This window comes from Leptonychotes weddellii, chromosome X (genome assembly GCF_054177405.1).
Source record: "Leptonychotes weddellii isolate Sample4059 chromosome X, ASM5417740v2, whole genome shotgun sequence".
In the NCBI taxonomy this organism is placed as follows: domain Eukaryota; kingdom Metazoa; phylum Chordata; class Mammalia; order Carnivora; family Phocidae; genus Leptonychotes; species Leptonychotes weddellii.
Genome location: NC_138385.1, coordinates 31,678,873 through 31,694,435, shown reverse-complemented (window position 1 = coordinate 31,694,435; position 15,563 = coordinate 31,678,873). Strand labels below are relative to the sequence as shown.

General features: G+C 43.9%; 1 protein-coding gene across 2 annotated transcripts in view; it reads right to left on the bottom strand.

Annotated features, from left to right (window-relative positions):
* Positions 1 to 14,701, bottom strand: part of DCX (doublecortin) — a 110,863-nt gene extending 96,162 nt beyond the window's left edge. Inside the window, exons 1-3 of one of the 2 annotated variants that reach the window (XM_081808389.1) lie at positions 14,661 to 14,701; positions 12,420 to 12,805; positions 4,027 to 4,367 (exon numbers count right to left, since the gene is read on the bottom strand). In XM_081808389.1, coding sequence (XP_081664515.1) covers positions 4,027 to 4,367; positions 12,420 to 12,783 — 705 coding nt within the window. In that variant the 5' untranslated portion in view covers positions 12,784 to 12,805; positions 14,661 to 14,701. Of the gene's footprint in view, positions 1 to 4,026; positions 4,368 to 12,419; positions 12,806 to 14,471; positions 14,557 to 14,660 lie in introns of those variants that run through there. The other variant, XM_081808390.1, reaches the window with a different exon arrangement.
* Positions 14,702 to 15,563: the final 862 nt, after the last annotated feature.

Sequence of the window (15,563 nt, the reverse complement as noted above, 5' to 3'; positions counted from 1 at the left end):
CTAATATGCATCATCATCTAACCCTTCATATCTTCCCTGATCTCCTACAAATTCATTACAGCCCACCAGAGTAGCAAGGGCCCTGCCAACCACTCCTTATTTCATTAGCAACTTCTTACTGAGGTGAGGAATAAATTGGGACCCCTTTGTACTAATGATGGTTAGTTTCCCTGTCTACACAGACCACAAGTCTCTCAGAGGCAATGGGTGAGGAAATCTTTCTTCCATACTGGCAAAACTTAAGCCCTAAAAAGATCAAGCACTCCAAAAGCCATCCAAACAAAATAAAAACAGAGAGAGATGACAGGCTTGTCTGCAGATTTCCTGTCAATCCGAGTAAGCCAGTCAATCAAATGGTACACACAAGGACAGAAGCAACAGTAAATCTGGAATCATCAACTGGGCTGTTTTAACTGATCATTATTCAAACAATGTGGGAGAAAACCACGTGGTTTTTGTCTATTGGAGATCCAGTCAGAGCAAGGCCAAAACCAAGTGATGGTCTTGATTTCATGATTAAAATGTTCCATAACAAAGAGCCTTGACCATGCATTGTCCTTTCTGCCTGGTGCCACATTTAGCCAAAGACAGACATGGAATATCCAAGCAGGTCCAAGCCATTGCAACACATGTGCCTTCAGCCTGCATGGAGGAAGATCATATTCCCAAGCAGTAAGAACACCCACCAGTAATCAAAGTGACTGACAGGTGTTAACATCAGAGCTATCATCACCAGAATTGGGGAATGGGCTGGGCTCCAAAATTTTGAGTTTGGCTGACTTTCAGTATACTCAGCACCTATTTTGTAATTAGTAGATTTGTCCCTGTACCCCCAAATTTTGTTATTTAATGTCCTTGCTGTAACCGCACAACAATGTTTGATTTGTGGGTTACCCCATGCATACCAACCTTACCAGTGAGGTTAGGGTAGTTAGTGCCTAATCATTCAGCATCTTCTGTAAACAGCATTTTCTCATGCGCTCTGCAGCATATATATATGTATATTCCATAAAAAATGTTTGTGGTTAAATAAAATTGGGAAATCCTGGGTCTAAATTAAATGGGTTTCCTTCCTGCAGGACTTCTCAGAACATTTAATGTGCCAACGAGCACTGTGAATCTCTAAGAAAGGCATATAATCTGCAGCACTTCACCACATTATTTGACCACAGAACCCTTTTATGAAAAGCTGCTGGGGAGCAGGAGATGGGGACAATTTTTAGAATATACTCTGGGAAATGTTGTCTTAAAAGTCTGCCCTCCAGGACCTCCAAGTAAATAACAAATAGGAAGGAGCTCCCCAGGTGGAATACACACTCCTTTGGAAGCCTCCTATCTTTTTCTGATAGACTAAGGATAGTGTTTGGGGCACCGAGAGCAGAGGGCTTCTCAGGACATCTCAGAACATCTACCTGAACCATGTGAGAATCTCTTTATGTCAGTCCATTCAATCAACAATCATTTATAGAGATTCCACAACATATCAGGAGCTGAACATTTTAAAAAAAAAAAAAAGGTTAAGATTGCTTTAGCTTTGCACGGTGAAGACAGAGAAGTTTCCAGAGATAATATGATATTTGAAACAGGCCTTAAAAGATAACCCCCAGGGGTCCAAGTAGGCAGAGGGGAGACATTTTATTTTTTTAGGGGGGCTTGGGGGCAGAGGGAGAGGAAGAGGGAGAATCTTAAGCAGGCTCCATGCCCAGCGCACAGCCTGACATAGGGCTCCATCTGAGATCATGACCTGAGCCGAAATCAGGAGTCAGACTCTTAACCGACTGAGCCACCCAGGGGCCCCCAGAGGGAGACATTTTAGAGAGAATGAACTGTATAGAGAGGCACGGATGCCTGCCAAGGCATTGTTCTGCTCCCCTGAGGCACTGTTCTGCGAAGTTTCTGTATACGCACTATGTCATACGCTGGCATTTTATACTGTGTTCCCCCAAAGAAATGGGAGCCAATGCTTGAAGGAGTTGGAGAAAACGTGCTGTTCTGCGTGGCCTGCTGTAGGATGAAAATCCACCCATCACTGGACTGGAGCTCGCTCACCTGGGAGGTAGGGGTGTTGCTTCATTTAGCATTAAGAGCAATCCCAGAATGCCAAGGTGTGGTGTATCTCCACAAAATGTTGGAAATTCATGCTAAGAATGATGGAGGTAAAGCAGAGGGGAAAGAGCTATCATTTATTGATATATATGTAAATTGTCTGGCAATTTACGTATTTTGTCTCATTTAATGATGTATGCATACATATTTACATCTTGTGTTTTAATTTACGAAGTGCTTTCATATCCATTATGTCTTTTGATCTTCAGGAGAATCCTGTGAGCATGAGTAGGGCAGGTGTGATCAGCCCCTTTGTAGAGAAAAGGATAGTTAAGTGATTAGCCCAAGGTCACATAGTAAGTTGCAATATTAAGACTAGAAACCAAGTCTTCTGATTCCCAGTCTTATGTCCTCGATTTGTGTTTGTGATGCATTACTTCAAGAGGCTGAAGGTATAGAGAAGTGGACTTATGCCCAGTTTGAGGAGAATCTTTCTAAAACTCACAGCTTTTCAACAGTGGAATAAGCTGTCTTAATGAAATCGAAATGGTTGTAGAGTATATCCTTGCCATAGGCGGGAGATTAAATATCATGGTTTCTCAGGTCCCTGTCAACGCTAAAATCCAACGATCCTAAAATTCCTAGGTTCTATTTCTCCAAGATGAGGTTTCCAGTGATTAAGCCTGTTCCTGGGAAGCTCCTGTTTATTATATACTTGGTCCTCAGGAGAGAGATACTCTTTGAGAGATGATTGGGAGTTGGGACTTTTCCCTCTGCAGGTAAACTCATTGCTTCGGTACAACAAACACAAATCACGTAACACCAATACCTCCAGGTGTTGCTCAGATCACAAAATGAGGAACAGATAGAGGTCCCAAATTTAGAAAAGTTCCCACACACATGAGTTTGAGTTTCACCAGAAATTTAAAATCTTGAAACACACAGTATATGTCAGAAATTGTGGGAGGGGCCATAGTTCTGCATTTGAACACTCATCAGTCACTCTGATGTATAGTGAGTCTGCTTCTTCAGAATCTATCTAGTTGTTCAAACACCAAAGGTATGTTAAGGGGTAGAAAGTAGGGACTGATAATAATCCACAGTTGTCTTCTCTGATGGGGGACCAGGATTCCCTTTAAAGCCAACAGAACCAGCCACTGTACCAGTTCCTTTGGAACGTATTTTTTCATAACATTTACAGCTCCCTATGCTCAAGAGAATGGTGCATCTGTCTGACGGAGACGCCTGGCTGCATTCTTTCCCAGATATTAATATAGGTGGCACTTTAGTAGCATAACCAATGACATGAAGAACCTGATTTGGAGAGGAACAGATGGTAGCATCCTTCTTGGACTAATTTTAGGATCCTGAAATAGTCCCTTTCTCACACAAAACCATCAGTGGAACCAAATTAAGACAGCTATGTCACATGGAAAAGGGAGAAAGAAAAAACGTGGTCTAGTGTGAGGCAAAGACAACGAACCTGACACTTCAGTGCTCCCCCTGTATCTGGGTCCTTTCATAGACTATGAATGGTTACTTCAACCTTTTTTCACCAGAATGGGCGCCGAACACCATCATGAGGCTGCCTAAGAAGAAAGGAGCCCGCAAATCTCATTTCAAGTCACATGCATCGAATGATCAAGGTTGCATCGTGTAATAGCTACATTCATATTCATAAGAATGTGTAGGACCTAGGTTCTAGGTCCTCTGCTTACCAGACCAGAAAGCTGAGGCTAAGTGACCATTCAATTTGATAAGATGGAAGCAGAATAAATTTCAAAGCCTCAGATGTCTGGTCCATTGCTTGGTCTGCCGAAAAGACCTTTCTTCCCAGTGAGACCTAAAATATCAGGTAGGGATGATGAGAGGTGGAGGAAGAGTCCCCCAACCCGAAATGATGCCTGAGGCACAGGGTGGGCAGCCAGGTATTTGGAACAACTGAGAAGAAGAGTACTTTGGAAAAAAAAAAGTCATTACCTGTTTTCCATCCAGAGTGTAGAGTTTTTTGACAACCCCGGTCTCCAGCTTGATGGCTTCAGTGATATCGGTGAGGACTTGCTCAAAAGAGTGGGCTGTCTTCTTGTTCAGAAGCACACGTACGGCCTTCCGAGGCTTCACTCCGCTGCGGATGATGGTCACCAGCTTGGGACGCACAAAGTCCTTGTTCTCTCTGGCCTGGGCACTATTGCTGCTAGCCAAGGACTGGGGGGCTTTCATATTGGCAGATGTCTTCACGTTGACAGACCAGTTGGGATTGACGTTCTTGGTGTACTCCACCTTTTTAAAGAAGTTGTCTGAGGAACAAACATAGCTTTCCCCTAAGGGAAGAAATAAGCGATAATCAGTTGAATAGCAGATATATGGACTCTTCTAACCAAACTAATGCACGCTGACCTTGGGGTTGGACTTTTGGAAATATGGTGATAATAACCAACTGTAGGCACAATTTCTAATTGGGCTCTCTAACAACTTGGCTCATTCAAATTCAAGAGCAAGTCATCAACTAAACATTCTTCATTATAATGGCATAGCTAAGTTGACAAATCCTATAAAGCTAAGGGTTTCAAGGACAACGAACACATCTAAATAATAATCTAACACGCCGGGTTCTCAAGCTTCACAGGATTTTACTGCAATTGAAATGCTTACGTCAATTTCTTGGATGTTTGTTAATATCTAGGGGGCATTACTGGAGTGTTTTTAACATGTCTATTTCTTAATGTTCCCGTCCTGTTTCTGAACTCACAGCCCCCGTTCCGTGGTTATAGTATAAACCAAGGAGAACTTTCAAAATGAGTACAGTTTATTCCAAGTTAAAGTGACCCAAGTGTCCTTGCATATTGGGCATAGAGTACATACTTACCAAGAAACCAGACTGTCCTTTGCACGGAATATATGGCTAAGTAGTAGAATACTGAAATGTGGAATGTGTGTGTGGTGAATATATATATGTATGTGTATAATTGTGTCCTCAACCGCTCACCCCCACACCCAAGTGGAAAAACTGTCTAAATAACTACATGCACACCCATGCACATGCACACATACCATGGCTCGTGTTTGCAAATCTAGCCGTTGCTTGAGAAATACTTTCCCCTGTTTCCACCACCCACCCCTCATCTTTCCATTTTCCTAAATGCCACACACTCGATCTGTGTGTTCAAGGTCATCCTCACAAGGGCTCACCCTTGGCTGCCACAAGTAATGAGGTGGAGATGTGAGAATACATTATACAACCAGATTTATGGATTGGAGGAATCTAGCATAATTTTCACATTTACCTTGGGCTAGAGGAAATGACTAACACAGCGGAAGAAACACAGGGGCCAGAGGCAAGGGGGCGTGGAGATTAGACACCTGGGATTAGAAGCTGGAGAAAAGAGGAGGAGACGTAGCCTCAGCCTGGTTGGGGAGAGAGTGTTGGAAAAGGTTGCATTTGTTGCGTAAAACACATTAGCCTCAAGGTATACAGAAGTTCATCCAGAGGTCAAGCTGCAGAAAACTAGTGAGTTAATCAGGCTTAACTCATCAGTAATAACTCTCAATGAATAAGTCAACCCTGGCCAGGGCAAAGAAAGCATTAAACACAATTATAGTCTGACGGCTCTTCCTTTGGTCTCAGCAGGCGAACCACGCAGGGACATTCAGAAACACCCGGTTGATAATTCACTCCTTTTGCAAATATCGATTGCTTTGCTGTAGCACCAAATCTTTTAAGTCGTGTTAATTAATAAATTTCTCAGTTAGTGCGGAGAGAAGATTCAGTCAAAATCTCTAGGGCACTTTTGAGGACATTTATGTGTATGTGTGAAGGGGAAGGGTGAGGGGCTTCCAACACTACCCTGAGTCCCAGAGGCTGTTAGTCTTCTGTCTTGACAGGGGGACCAAGGGATGGTTTGTAGGTGAACATGGGCATTCTCTCCCACTCGGTGCACACACACACACACACACACACACACACACCCAGGATGGAGTAGTCAAAGAACTCAGCCAAAAGAAACCCTAATTTCTCTGGCTCCCTTGCTGGCTAATCCAACCTAACCCAAGTGATTAGAGGCTAGGGTCTTTAGTTTGTGACTTAAAAGGGTGAAGGAGCCCTTTCAATTCCCCCATCTATTTACAGCCAATATCCCCCACGCCCTAGAGATGGCCCCTCGCCTTAGCACTCCACCAGATTCACGGGTACCTTCCAAGAGGTTAGTGCCTTTGAGTCAGATGTTCTCCATAACTTGTCAAGTACTTTAAAACTCTGACAACTGGTGGTGTAGAAATGTGTGAGGCTGTATATTTATGATTTCACTCATCTACAGTCTCCTCTGGAGAGTCAGCTGTGTAGCCCTATTAGGACTCTGGACTTATTTTGCTCCCATCTCTTAAACCTCTTAAGCCTCTGAACTATGAGTATGATTAACCAGCCCCAGATGAAAATGAACATGATGGCAGACAGCTCTAGTATCATATGGCACCAAGAACTTTCCAGAGGGCCCAGCTCTTGGCCAAATCTATGTTGAGCACCTTCCAACAGTACATTTTAGTCTCTCCACTCTCTCCTTTTGGCCCCAATACGGAGTAATGGAAAAAGAACAGCTGATGTGATGTCAGTCAGAATGGGGTCTCCAATACCTAGTTGTGTGTCCTTGGGTAAGTTACCTAACCTCCCCTGGCTTCAGTTGCTTGTCTGCAAAGTGGGAATGATAATAACAGTACCTACCTCATAAGGTGGGAGCGAGGCACAAATCAGATGGTGGATATAAAGTGCTGAGCCCAGAGCCTGATGCTTGGTAAGCATTTGATAAATTCCACCTCTCGTTATCATTAAAGCCCTAATCTGAAGGAATAGAGAGAGAACAAGAAAGAAAGAGCAAAGAGGAAAGGAGGAAGAGAGGGCTGAGAGAAAGGAGATGAAAAGAGGAAGAGCAAAAGCCCAAGGGAAGAAAAAAGAAAGAAGCAAGGGCAGCCATCTGGGAACTGAGCTACGATCATTACATCACATGACCACCGCCCAGGTCTCATGCCTCGAAGATAAAGATTTCCTGCTGGTTAAGAGGACGTGTCCAGTTGCTGAAAATGCCACGCGTGAAGCCGCTTGCTGCCACTGCTGATGCACACTGAGGGCAGGATGTTTCGTAAGACTTTATTTTGGGGGGAGCCGTTTTAGGTTCAACTAACAGCAAAATTAAGGGGAAGGTACAGACATTTCCCACACGACCCCTGTCTCCACATGGGCATAGCCTCCCGAGTAAACAAACATCCCCTACCGGAGGGCAGGAAATTTATGGCAGTTGAGGGCGGCAGCTTGCGGAGTCAGACAGACCTGAATTCAGTCCCAATCAGGCCTTTATGAGTGGTGTGACCTCAGGCAAATTACTTAATCTCTGAGTCTCAGCTTTTCCATCTATAAATTGAAGGTATTACACTAGGCAACATCTCAGTCCCCTTCCAGCCCTAAAGGTCTATAAGAGGGAATTTTCTTCTCTTTTCCATCCCCAGAAAGGCTGTAGGAGGTAGAGTCGTTACGGTCATTAAATGTTAAAGAAATAGGGGCCCGCTACTGAGGACTCGCCACTTGTACTACTGGAAAGACATCAAACGCGCTGCTTCTCTAGACCAAGGCTTCCTTGTTCAGATTTTGCAAACGTCTGCAACGTCTGCTGCCAGAGAGCTCGGTGCTTCCTGCACGCCCAGCTGCCTGGCACTTGGAGCTGGATGAGGTGTGTTGGACCTTTACACAGCTGGGTTCCCATCCTGTCGCAGCTTCCAGGGGCCATTGCCCACCCACTGAGAGCCTAGAAGGCAAGCTAGCTTCAGAGCCAAGCAAGGCAACGATTTGCTGGGGCTGACAATCTGCTTCAGGATGAGGCGGTAAGGAAATGAAGTCATGGAAGCACAGCTGAAAGAGCAGGAAGGGAGCAAGCTGTGGGTTCAAGACGATCTAATGTCCACCTCCCTTCACTTTCAGGAGGGCCCCATTTTCAAAAACATTACATGCATTCATGTTTCCTCGGCGCAGAAACACTTCTGCCTGGGCTTTCTCCGCTTTGCCAGGACTTCCTCACTCAAGAAGGAAAATATTAAATGACACTTTATTGTATCACCATATCTATTAATGATGCATCTCTCTCCCAGGTATCTTTAAATCCTTCTCTTTGGCGATGTGCCTGCTTTAGTAGCTGGGGGATAAATTAGTGAGAAGGTGGTCTCATCTCATCTCATCTCAAATGAGCTATGGCAAAGGAACTGGATCATAACTAGGGCTGCCATTCAACTCAGATTTTCCAACAAGACTGTCCCAGTTGGAAATATTCTGTCCTGTGGTCCATGTAATAATGCTCAAAACAATACCCCTAAGATTGATCTGGGTACTCACAAACAAGGAAGTGGGGAAAGAACTGGGCAGGAAGGGAAGGAGAATGACTTAGCGATGGAAGACTAAGCAAGACAAAAGGAAAAGTCACTGGTGGGTTTCATTCACTGACCCATTGGGAATATGACTAATACATATATGACCACAGCCTTCATGGCTTCACTAAGACTCTTTGTGTACCCAAGGATCTGTGGAAAGCTGACATAAATAACCTGATTTGGGCCCAAAACATTCCTCTTGTGACTTTCAGTATCTAGCAGACCACAGACTAGAGGTATTAGACAAGGAGTATCACAGGCCAGAGTGATTATTAACCCATTGTTTTTTATTTCATTTTATTTTAGTCTAAATATTTAACAAAGTGGCCATTTGGAAATAGTATGTTCTGTGCTCCATCATTCCTTTAAGATCTACAAAGCGAAAAAGCAAAAACAAAAACAAGGCCTTCTACACTCCTAGGAACTCCCACCACCGTAGTTATCTGAAAGGGACCATCAAGATCACCTAATCTAGTATTTCTCAAGTTTAAGTGCTCATAAGAATCACCTGAGAAGATTTATAAAAAGACAGATTCTAGGGCCCTAGCCCTGGAGATTATGATTCAATAGATCTGGGGTGTGACCCAGGAATTGATATTTTTCCAAATCTCTGAAAGTTTCTGAAAGGCAGCCAGGTTTGGGAACCTCTGGCCATCCCAACCCCTCACCAGCATCATCATTATTATTACTACTTTTTTTACATCATTAACAATAATACCGTGTAGCTGTAGTTTTACCTTGTCAATGTGTTTTTCTATCTATTATCTCATTATATCCTCTCAACCACCCTGATAGATAAAGAAGGCAGGTGTTACTAGTCTCTTTCTACAGATAAGAATATTACAACAGAGACACAAGATGTGGTCCATACATGCAATGGAACGTTATTCCTCCATAAAAGGGAACAAAGTGCTGAGACAAAGTACAACATAGATAACCCTTGAAAACATTTTTCTAAGGGAAAGAAGCCAGTCACAAAAGACATCACAGTGTATGATTCAGTTTATATAAAATGTCCATAATAGGCAAATATGTATAGACATAAAGTAGGTAAGTTGTTGCCTAGGGTTGGAGACAATGAGGGAAATGGGCAGTGACAGCTAATTGGTACAGGGTTCCTTTTTGGGGTGAATAAAATGATCTAAAATTAGATTATGATGATGGTTGTACCACTTGGTAAATTTTCTAAAAATCATTGAATTGCACGCTTAAATCGGTGATTTTTATGTTATGCAAATTATACCTTTAAATGGTTGTTTTTTTCAAAAATGCTGTTTTAAAAAAGAGAAAGTAATTCACAGTGATGATAAGGATAGACCTATGGTCATGTAGCTAACCGGCTATAAACTAGGACAACTCAACCGTCGTAGATACCCTTTACTGAGTGTTACTGTATGCCAGGCATAATAGTAACCACCTCATATCCATTGTCTTATTTAATCCTCAAAGCAGTTATTCCCACTTTACAGATGAAAAACTGAGGCTCGGGGAGTCTAACTGGTTTCCCCAAGGTCACACGAGCTAGCAGGTGGCAGATCTTGGATTGGCAACAAATCTGATTCCAAAGACTTCTTTTCCTGTGATAGCTTTCTGCCTCTAAGACTAGAACCCACTGCCTCTCATTCTTCATCAGGGATCTTTCCAAACTTTTCCAGTGTGAAGTCTCTTGGGGAGCAATGTGTATGAATGTTTTTAATCTTTCATTCAACCTCTTCCAGTGGTGAACGAAGTGAGGGCCTTCTGTCCTCCATTCCTAGAAGAGTAGTTCCAGAGGACAAAACAGGAGAGAAAAGACTTTTTCCTCTTTATCTTCCTTATCCCAGTGCCCTTTCCCATCTGACTCTGCAGCAGTGGGAAAACTGGACACATTTCTCAGCACTAGCCTGAGATACCCCAGAATTTCCTTGACTGCAGAGGCAGTACTCAAGACTGGGAGAGGGTTGAGGCCCACTGCAGCTTGTGGTTGTAGATGATACATGAATAAATGCCTTATTTACATTCTACATACCCAGGAAGTACTACCATGCACCCAGGGGAGGAATCCAATCTAGCAGGACTCAAAAGGGTCAGGAGAGAGGGTGCAGTCTTCAAAATTACATTTATTATCTATTTTGAACTGAGATTATCACAAAACACACACACACACACACACACACACACATATCCAGGAAGAAAAATCAATATCAAGGGCTTGTCCTTGAGCAAGGTGTGTTAAAAAAATGGATTTGTGGGGGGAAATGTGTGCATGATACTTCTCTTATATCAGACACAAGAACATTTTAATTCCTACTCTGAATACAATGTCCCTGGGTTCAGAATTCTGCCCTGGCATCTGTCACGGTCTTTAAAAAATCACAGCTAGGGGAAATGAGGACACACTGGGTGATTCAAGGTGCTTTGTTTGTGACAATTATTCCAGAGACACCCCTCAAATTCACCCGAGATATGGATTGCACGGTGACAAAAGACACACACCGTATCAATTACTCTGTTGGACAGCTCCCTCAACCTCACTCCAAGTCCTTCCAGTTTGCCCTTACTCTCCTTCAAGACATGGGCTAGGATAATCAATCCTTCAATGTGCAGAAAAAGCCTAGGATTAACCTCTGCCTGGCCATCCAGCACATGATCCAATAGTCTAAGCCTTCTCAGCGTTGCTTTTCAAGGTCAGCTATGTGGAAAAACCTCAGACTTGAACCCTGAGACCCAGATCCAGTAGCCGTAGGGACACTGTCGCTTATAAGGAACTGGCTCCAAATCAGTTGACCTGACTTGAGAAACAGCAGCAATGTGCAAGAACATGGTCTCGTGCAAGGGAAGCCCTCATGCTCCTTTGTCTAAGAGCACAAGAAACCTAGAAGCAGCGAAGCAGAGGCGGGGCCCTCCCACACCAAGTCATTTAATGTGCTGATTCCCATTCCCTGTTGGCTGTTTCATGATTTGGTTTCCTGAGAGATTTGCCTGCTCTAAACTCACCTGTGCTCAGGGAATGGAAGGGGGGAGGAGGGAGGGCTAGAGAGTTGGGGAGAGGCCAGGGGGAGGGCCATTTGTATTATCAGTTGGTTACATGTTATAGCCATTTAAAGATGGGCATAGGGAGGCATCCACAACATGAGTGACTCGACACAGTAAAATATTAAGCACCTGTCCCAAGATCTATTTTCTAAATAACCACACACACACAAAAAAATGCGTCGTGGATGAGCAGGCTTTGGTAAGAGCTGAGACTTCCCTTATTTTTTAGTGGGTACACAGGTTGTTGGATTCTCAGCAACCTCATCATAACATTCAATTGTAAAACCGAAGTCTAGAGAGGCTTTAAAGGGATTTAGGTACAGTGAGTCAGTTCCTATTCTAATAGGAAGAGTCTTTATTAAAATACCAGACATACCTCCAGCTTTCTTTGGTATTTCTCACAATGACCTCAGCCTTAGGGACACACCCTGGAGTGGGCTTTTTAGAAGCGACAGCTGAGCAGTGACCACTTACCTAAAAGTATAATCCGTTGTGAATAGGACCAGGAAGTCCTGCTTTTAGGGGGCGTATTTCCATGCGTTGCAATGCACAAGCAGTCCAAAGGATATTTGGCTATCTTTCTGTGAACCCGACCGAAGTTCCTTCCTCATTTTACAGTCCTAATGAGTTCGTGGTCTGCCTCAATAATGCTACTTAGAATTAATTATGAACAAGATCTAGAGTAAATGACACAATTCAGATTTTCCTTTGTATACCCTGGCAGATAAGCACAATGCATTGTCCCCACCATCCACGCTTCAACGCCAGCAGAGGCTAAAGGCCGAGTAGGATAATGGCTAATGGCCCCGTCAATGCCTATGGACTCAGCAGTCGCAGCATCAACCTGGCGTTCTGACAAATCCATTCCCGAATCTTTTTTTCAGGGTACTCCAAGAGATGTAAGCACGGCCAAGGATGCCACCTCCCACCAAGAGCCACCACCCTTGCATTACCTTCCTCCAGTTCATCCATGCTTCCGATTTTCCTGGATCCATCAATGGTGTAAATGTAACGCACTCCCTGAGGCAGGTTGATGTTGTCAGACAGAGATCGAGTCAGGTCAGCCAGCAAGGCGTCGAAGCTGCGAAAACGGTCAGAGGACACAGCGTACACAATCCCCTTGAAGTAGCGGTCCCCATTGCGGTAGAAACGTACCTTCTTGGCTTTCTTCTCGTTGCTCAGTGCCTGCAAGGTTCTGGTTCGGTAGAAGCTACAATGGGCACTGTGAGTGGGGCTGGGCAGCCCATTCATTCGTGAGCCTCGCATGTTCCTGGATGTCTTATCTCTTTCGTCAAAATGTCCAAAATCAAGTTCCATATTTTGGTGGAACCTCAGAGACCTGAGTGTGGGACAAGGGGCGGGGGTGGAAAGAGGCAAAGAAAAAGGGGGAGGGAGGAAGGAAAAAAAAAAAGAAAGGAATTCAAATATTAGCCAGATCCAGTTCTTCAATCTGCTGCTTGTAGAAAGAACTGGTTGAAAAAAGCCCGTGACCCATCTGCTGCTTGCCCCTGACCTGCAGGAATATTGATCTTAATAGAGAAGAAGGAGGGGCTGGGGGGGGGGTGCTGGTGTTGGCGGGGGTGGGGTAAGAGATAGGGAGGGAGGCACTCTGGGCACTGTTCCAAACAGGGGAGAGGGAGGGATTTTGAAATCGCTTGAAATCCTGGGACTTCTTGACAGTGGCTCCTATCAAATTGTAACTTCGGGCTAAATACATTAAAACTGGCATCTGTTTCCTCACACATGTGCCCACATGACTAACAGTTGTAAATGAATCCTTAGCCTGACAGAATCCCCTTGAAGAGAATAGAAGGCGCTGGCTGAGGTTAGCATCTCCAGTTTAGGAGGCAATCTTTGTGCTTCAGTAAAATGACGACGGGAGGGGAAGGTTTTTCATTTTATTCCAAACCCCCTTTCCTACTCTAATGTGTGCCTCCCCTCCCCCCCCCAATAAACCAGAATTCTCCTTTAAAGGGACAGCCTCCAGAGAATAGCTAGTGTCTTTGTGCTATTCATCAAACCCTTTCCCCACCAAGCTGGTGCAGCTATCCGACAATCATAAGAAATAAGCTGGAAAAAAAAGGATTAGAAAAATCAGTTATTTAACAAGTTATTAGCTCTGCTTTCCCCCTGGTACCATTTGGTCACAAAATCCTTTTCTTTCTTTCTTCTTTTTTTTTTAATATGTGCTTTATCCCTCCCCAACGAGGCAGCCCCACCCCTTAATGGAATAATTTAATTGTTGAAAGATCCCCCAATGAGTCCCTGGAAAGCATATGGGACCTTTCGAAACAAGCACACCTTTCATTGTTCTGGATTTCTACCCTGACCGAAGGGGCATTTTGCCCCTCACAACAGCAATTCACCCCCAAACTTGTCTATTGCCCAGGTGCATTAGCTGAGGCAAAAGATGGTCATTTGTCAGATTTGTTTTTTCCTCTTCTGCTGAACAAGAAAGAAAGAAAAAGAAAGAAAGAAAGAAAGGAAGGAAGGAAGGAAGGAAGGAAGAGGAAGGAAGGAAGGAAGGAAAGAAGAAGGGAGGAAGGAAGGGAGGGAGGAAAAAAGGAGAGAAATCAAAACATGAAACCAAACACAACAGAAGCCTCGAGCATTAGCAAAGGTAGTGACCACAGCCTAGGAACCCAACTATTAACATGCATCTCACAGATGGGGATAAAAAGACTCAGAGCCAGCAGGGCTCAGCTGCTACACACTGCCACATCGAGATATTTGCAAGGGACCAGGAGGACAGGAGATAAAGGAGGACTGGTGCCTAGGAGGCTTGCCAGGCTCTATCCCCCTTTTCCTCCAATGTCACCATGACCTGTGCTGAGCTCAGCATTGTCTCCGTCAGACAACCTGCAGGGGTGAGAGACCCCACTTCCTCAAGACGAGTAGCAAGCATTTCCCCAGGCATGCCAGTAACATTTGGCTTTGCTTTAGGATCACGGGTGGTATTATTCTAAATCAACAACACAGTGAAAACAAATGAACATCAAACTCACTTTTCCAAAGGAAAATCCCAGGTAGAGGCTTAGGAAAAAATCCGATAGAATAAGGCAAAATAAAATTTAAGAAAAAAAAAAGGAGAAGGAGAGAAAGGGAGAGAGGGTTAGAGCAAGTGTGTTGCCTTGTGCTTTTCCCGCTTGGCATCTGTTACATTCTGCCTGAAAATCACCGAAAGCCCCACTCACCGGTTTTCTGCTGGTTGGGTGGAGATGCTGAGAGAAAGAAAACCAATCTCTCTATGCCTTTGTTGTCTGAGCTCCAAGCAAGAAATTCCTGCCAGGGTGGATAGATGCCTTCTAGGTCCTAGTGCCTTGTCCAGCTTCTCCCCTATAACTCAGGCTTAGTGAATCCCCCCAACTCCTAAGATTAATTACATGCTTTTTTTTTTTTTTCAATTCTCAGGCTGCATTAACAGCTAGAAAGGTTTCATTTATAACCGACAGGAAATTGCAGGGTAGCAAAAAGATTGCAGAGGCAAGTGCAGAATGTTCTAATGAGCAATGTGCTAGCCCCCCCACACCCCCTTTTTAAAGGGAATTGGCAATTTCACTTGGCCAAAACCTTGGCCTAATCTGCCTGGGGATCAGACTCAGGTAGTCAAACCAGGCTTCTTAGAAATTGTAGCTCTCTTCCTCGCACCTTCTTGAGACAAAACAATCAAACCTGAACGTTCTTGAAGGCATCCTTAGTTCATGCATCCAACAACTGGTCGTTTTTGAATTCAGGTCAGTGGAGTAGACTATGAGGAAGAACAAAAAGGACAAGACAAGGGAAAAGAGTTCCAGAATTTCATGGGGGATGATGTCGGAAAAAGGACCCCCAAGACCTTTTAGCTTGCTGTAATAATCTGGTTAATGGGATCTGTGGCGTTTACCTATGAGAGTTTGTGAGTTTGAATCCAACCCAGAGACGTTTCCATGTGAAGTGAGTCTGATGGCTACAAGATGAATATTAATGGCTCCTCAAATTTCCTATTGGTTACAAAATGTCTTCTTTATATCAAATATGTTAGAAAAGGGAAGGAAGCAACCACATTAAATTTATTAAATCAGATCAAACTATAAGACAAAAGAAGAGAAAGGTGAGAG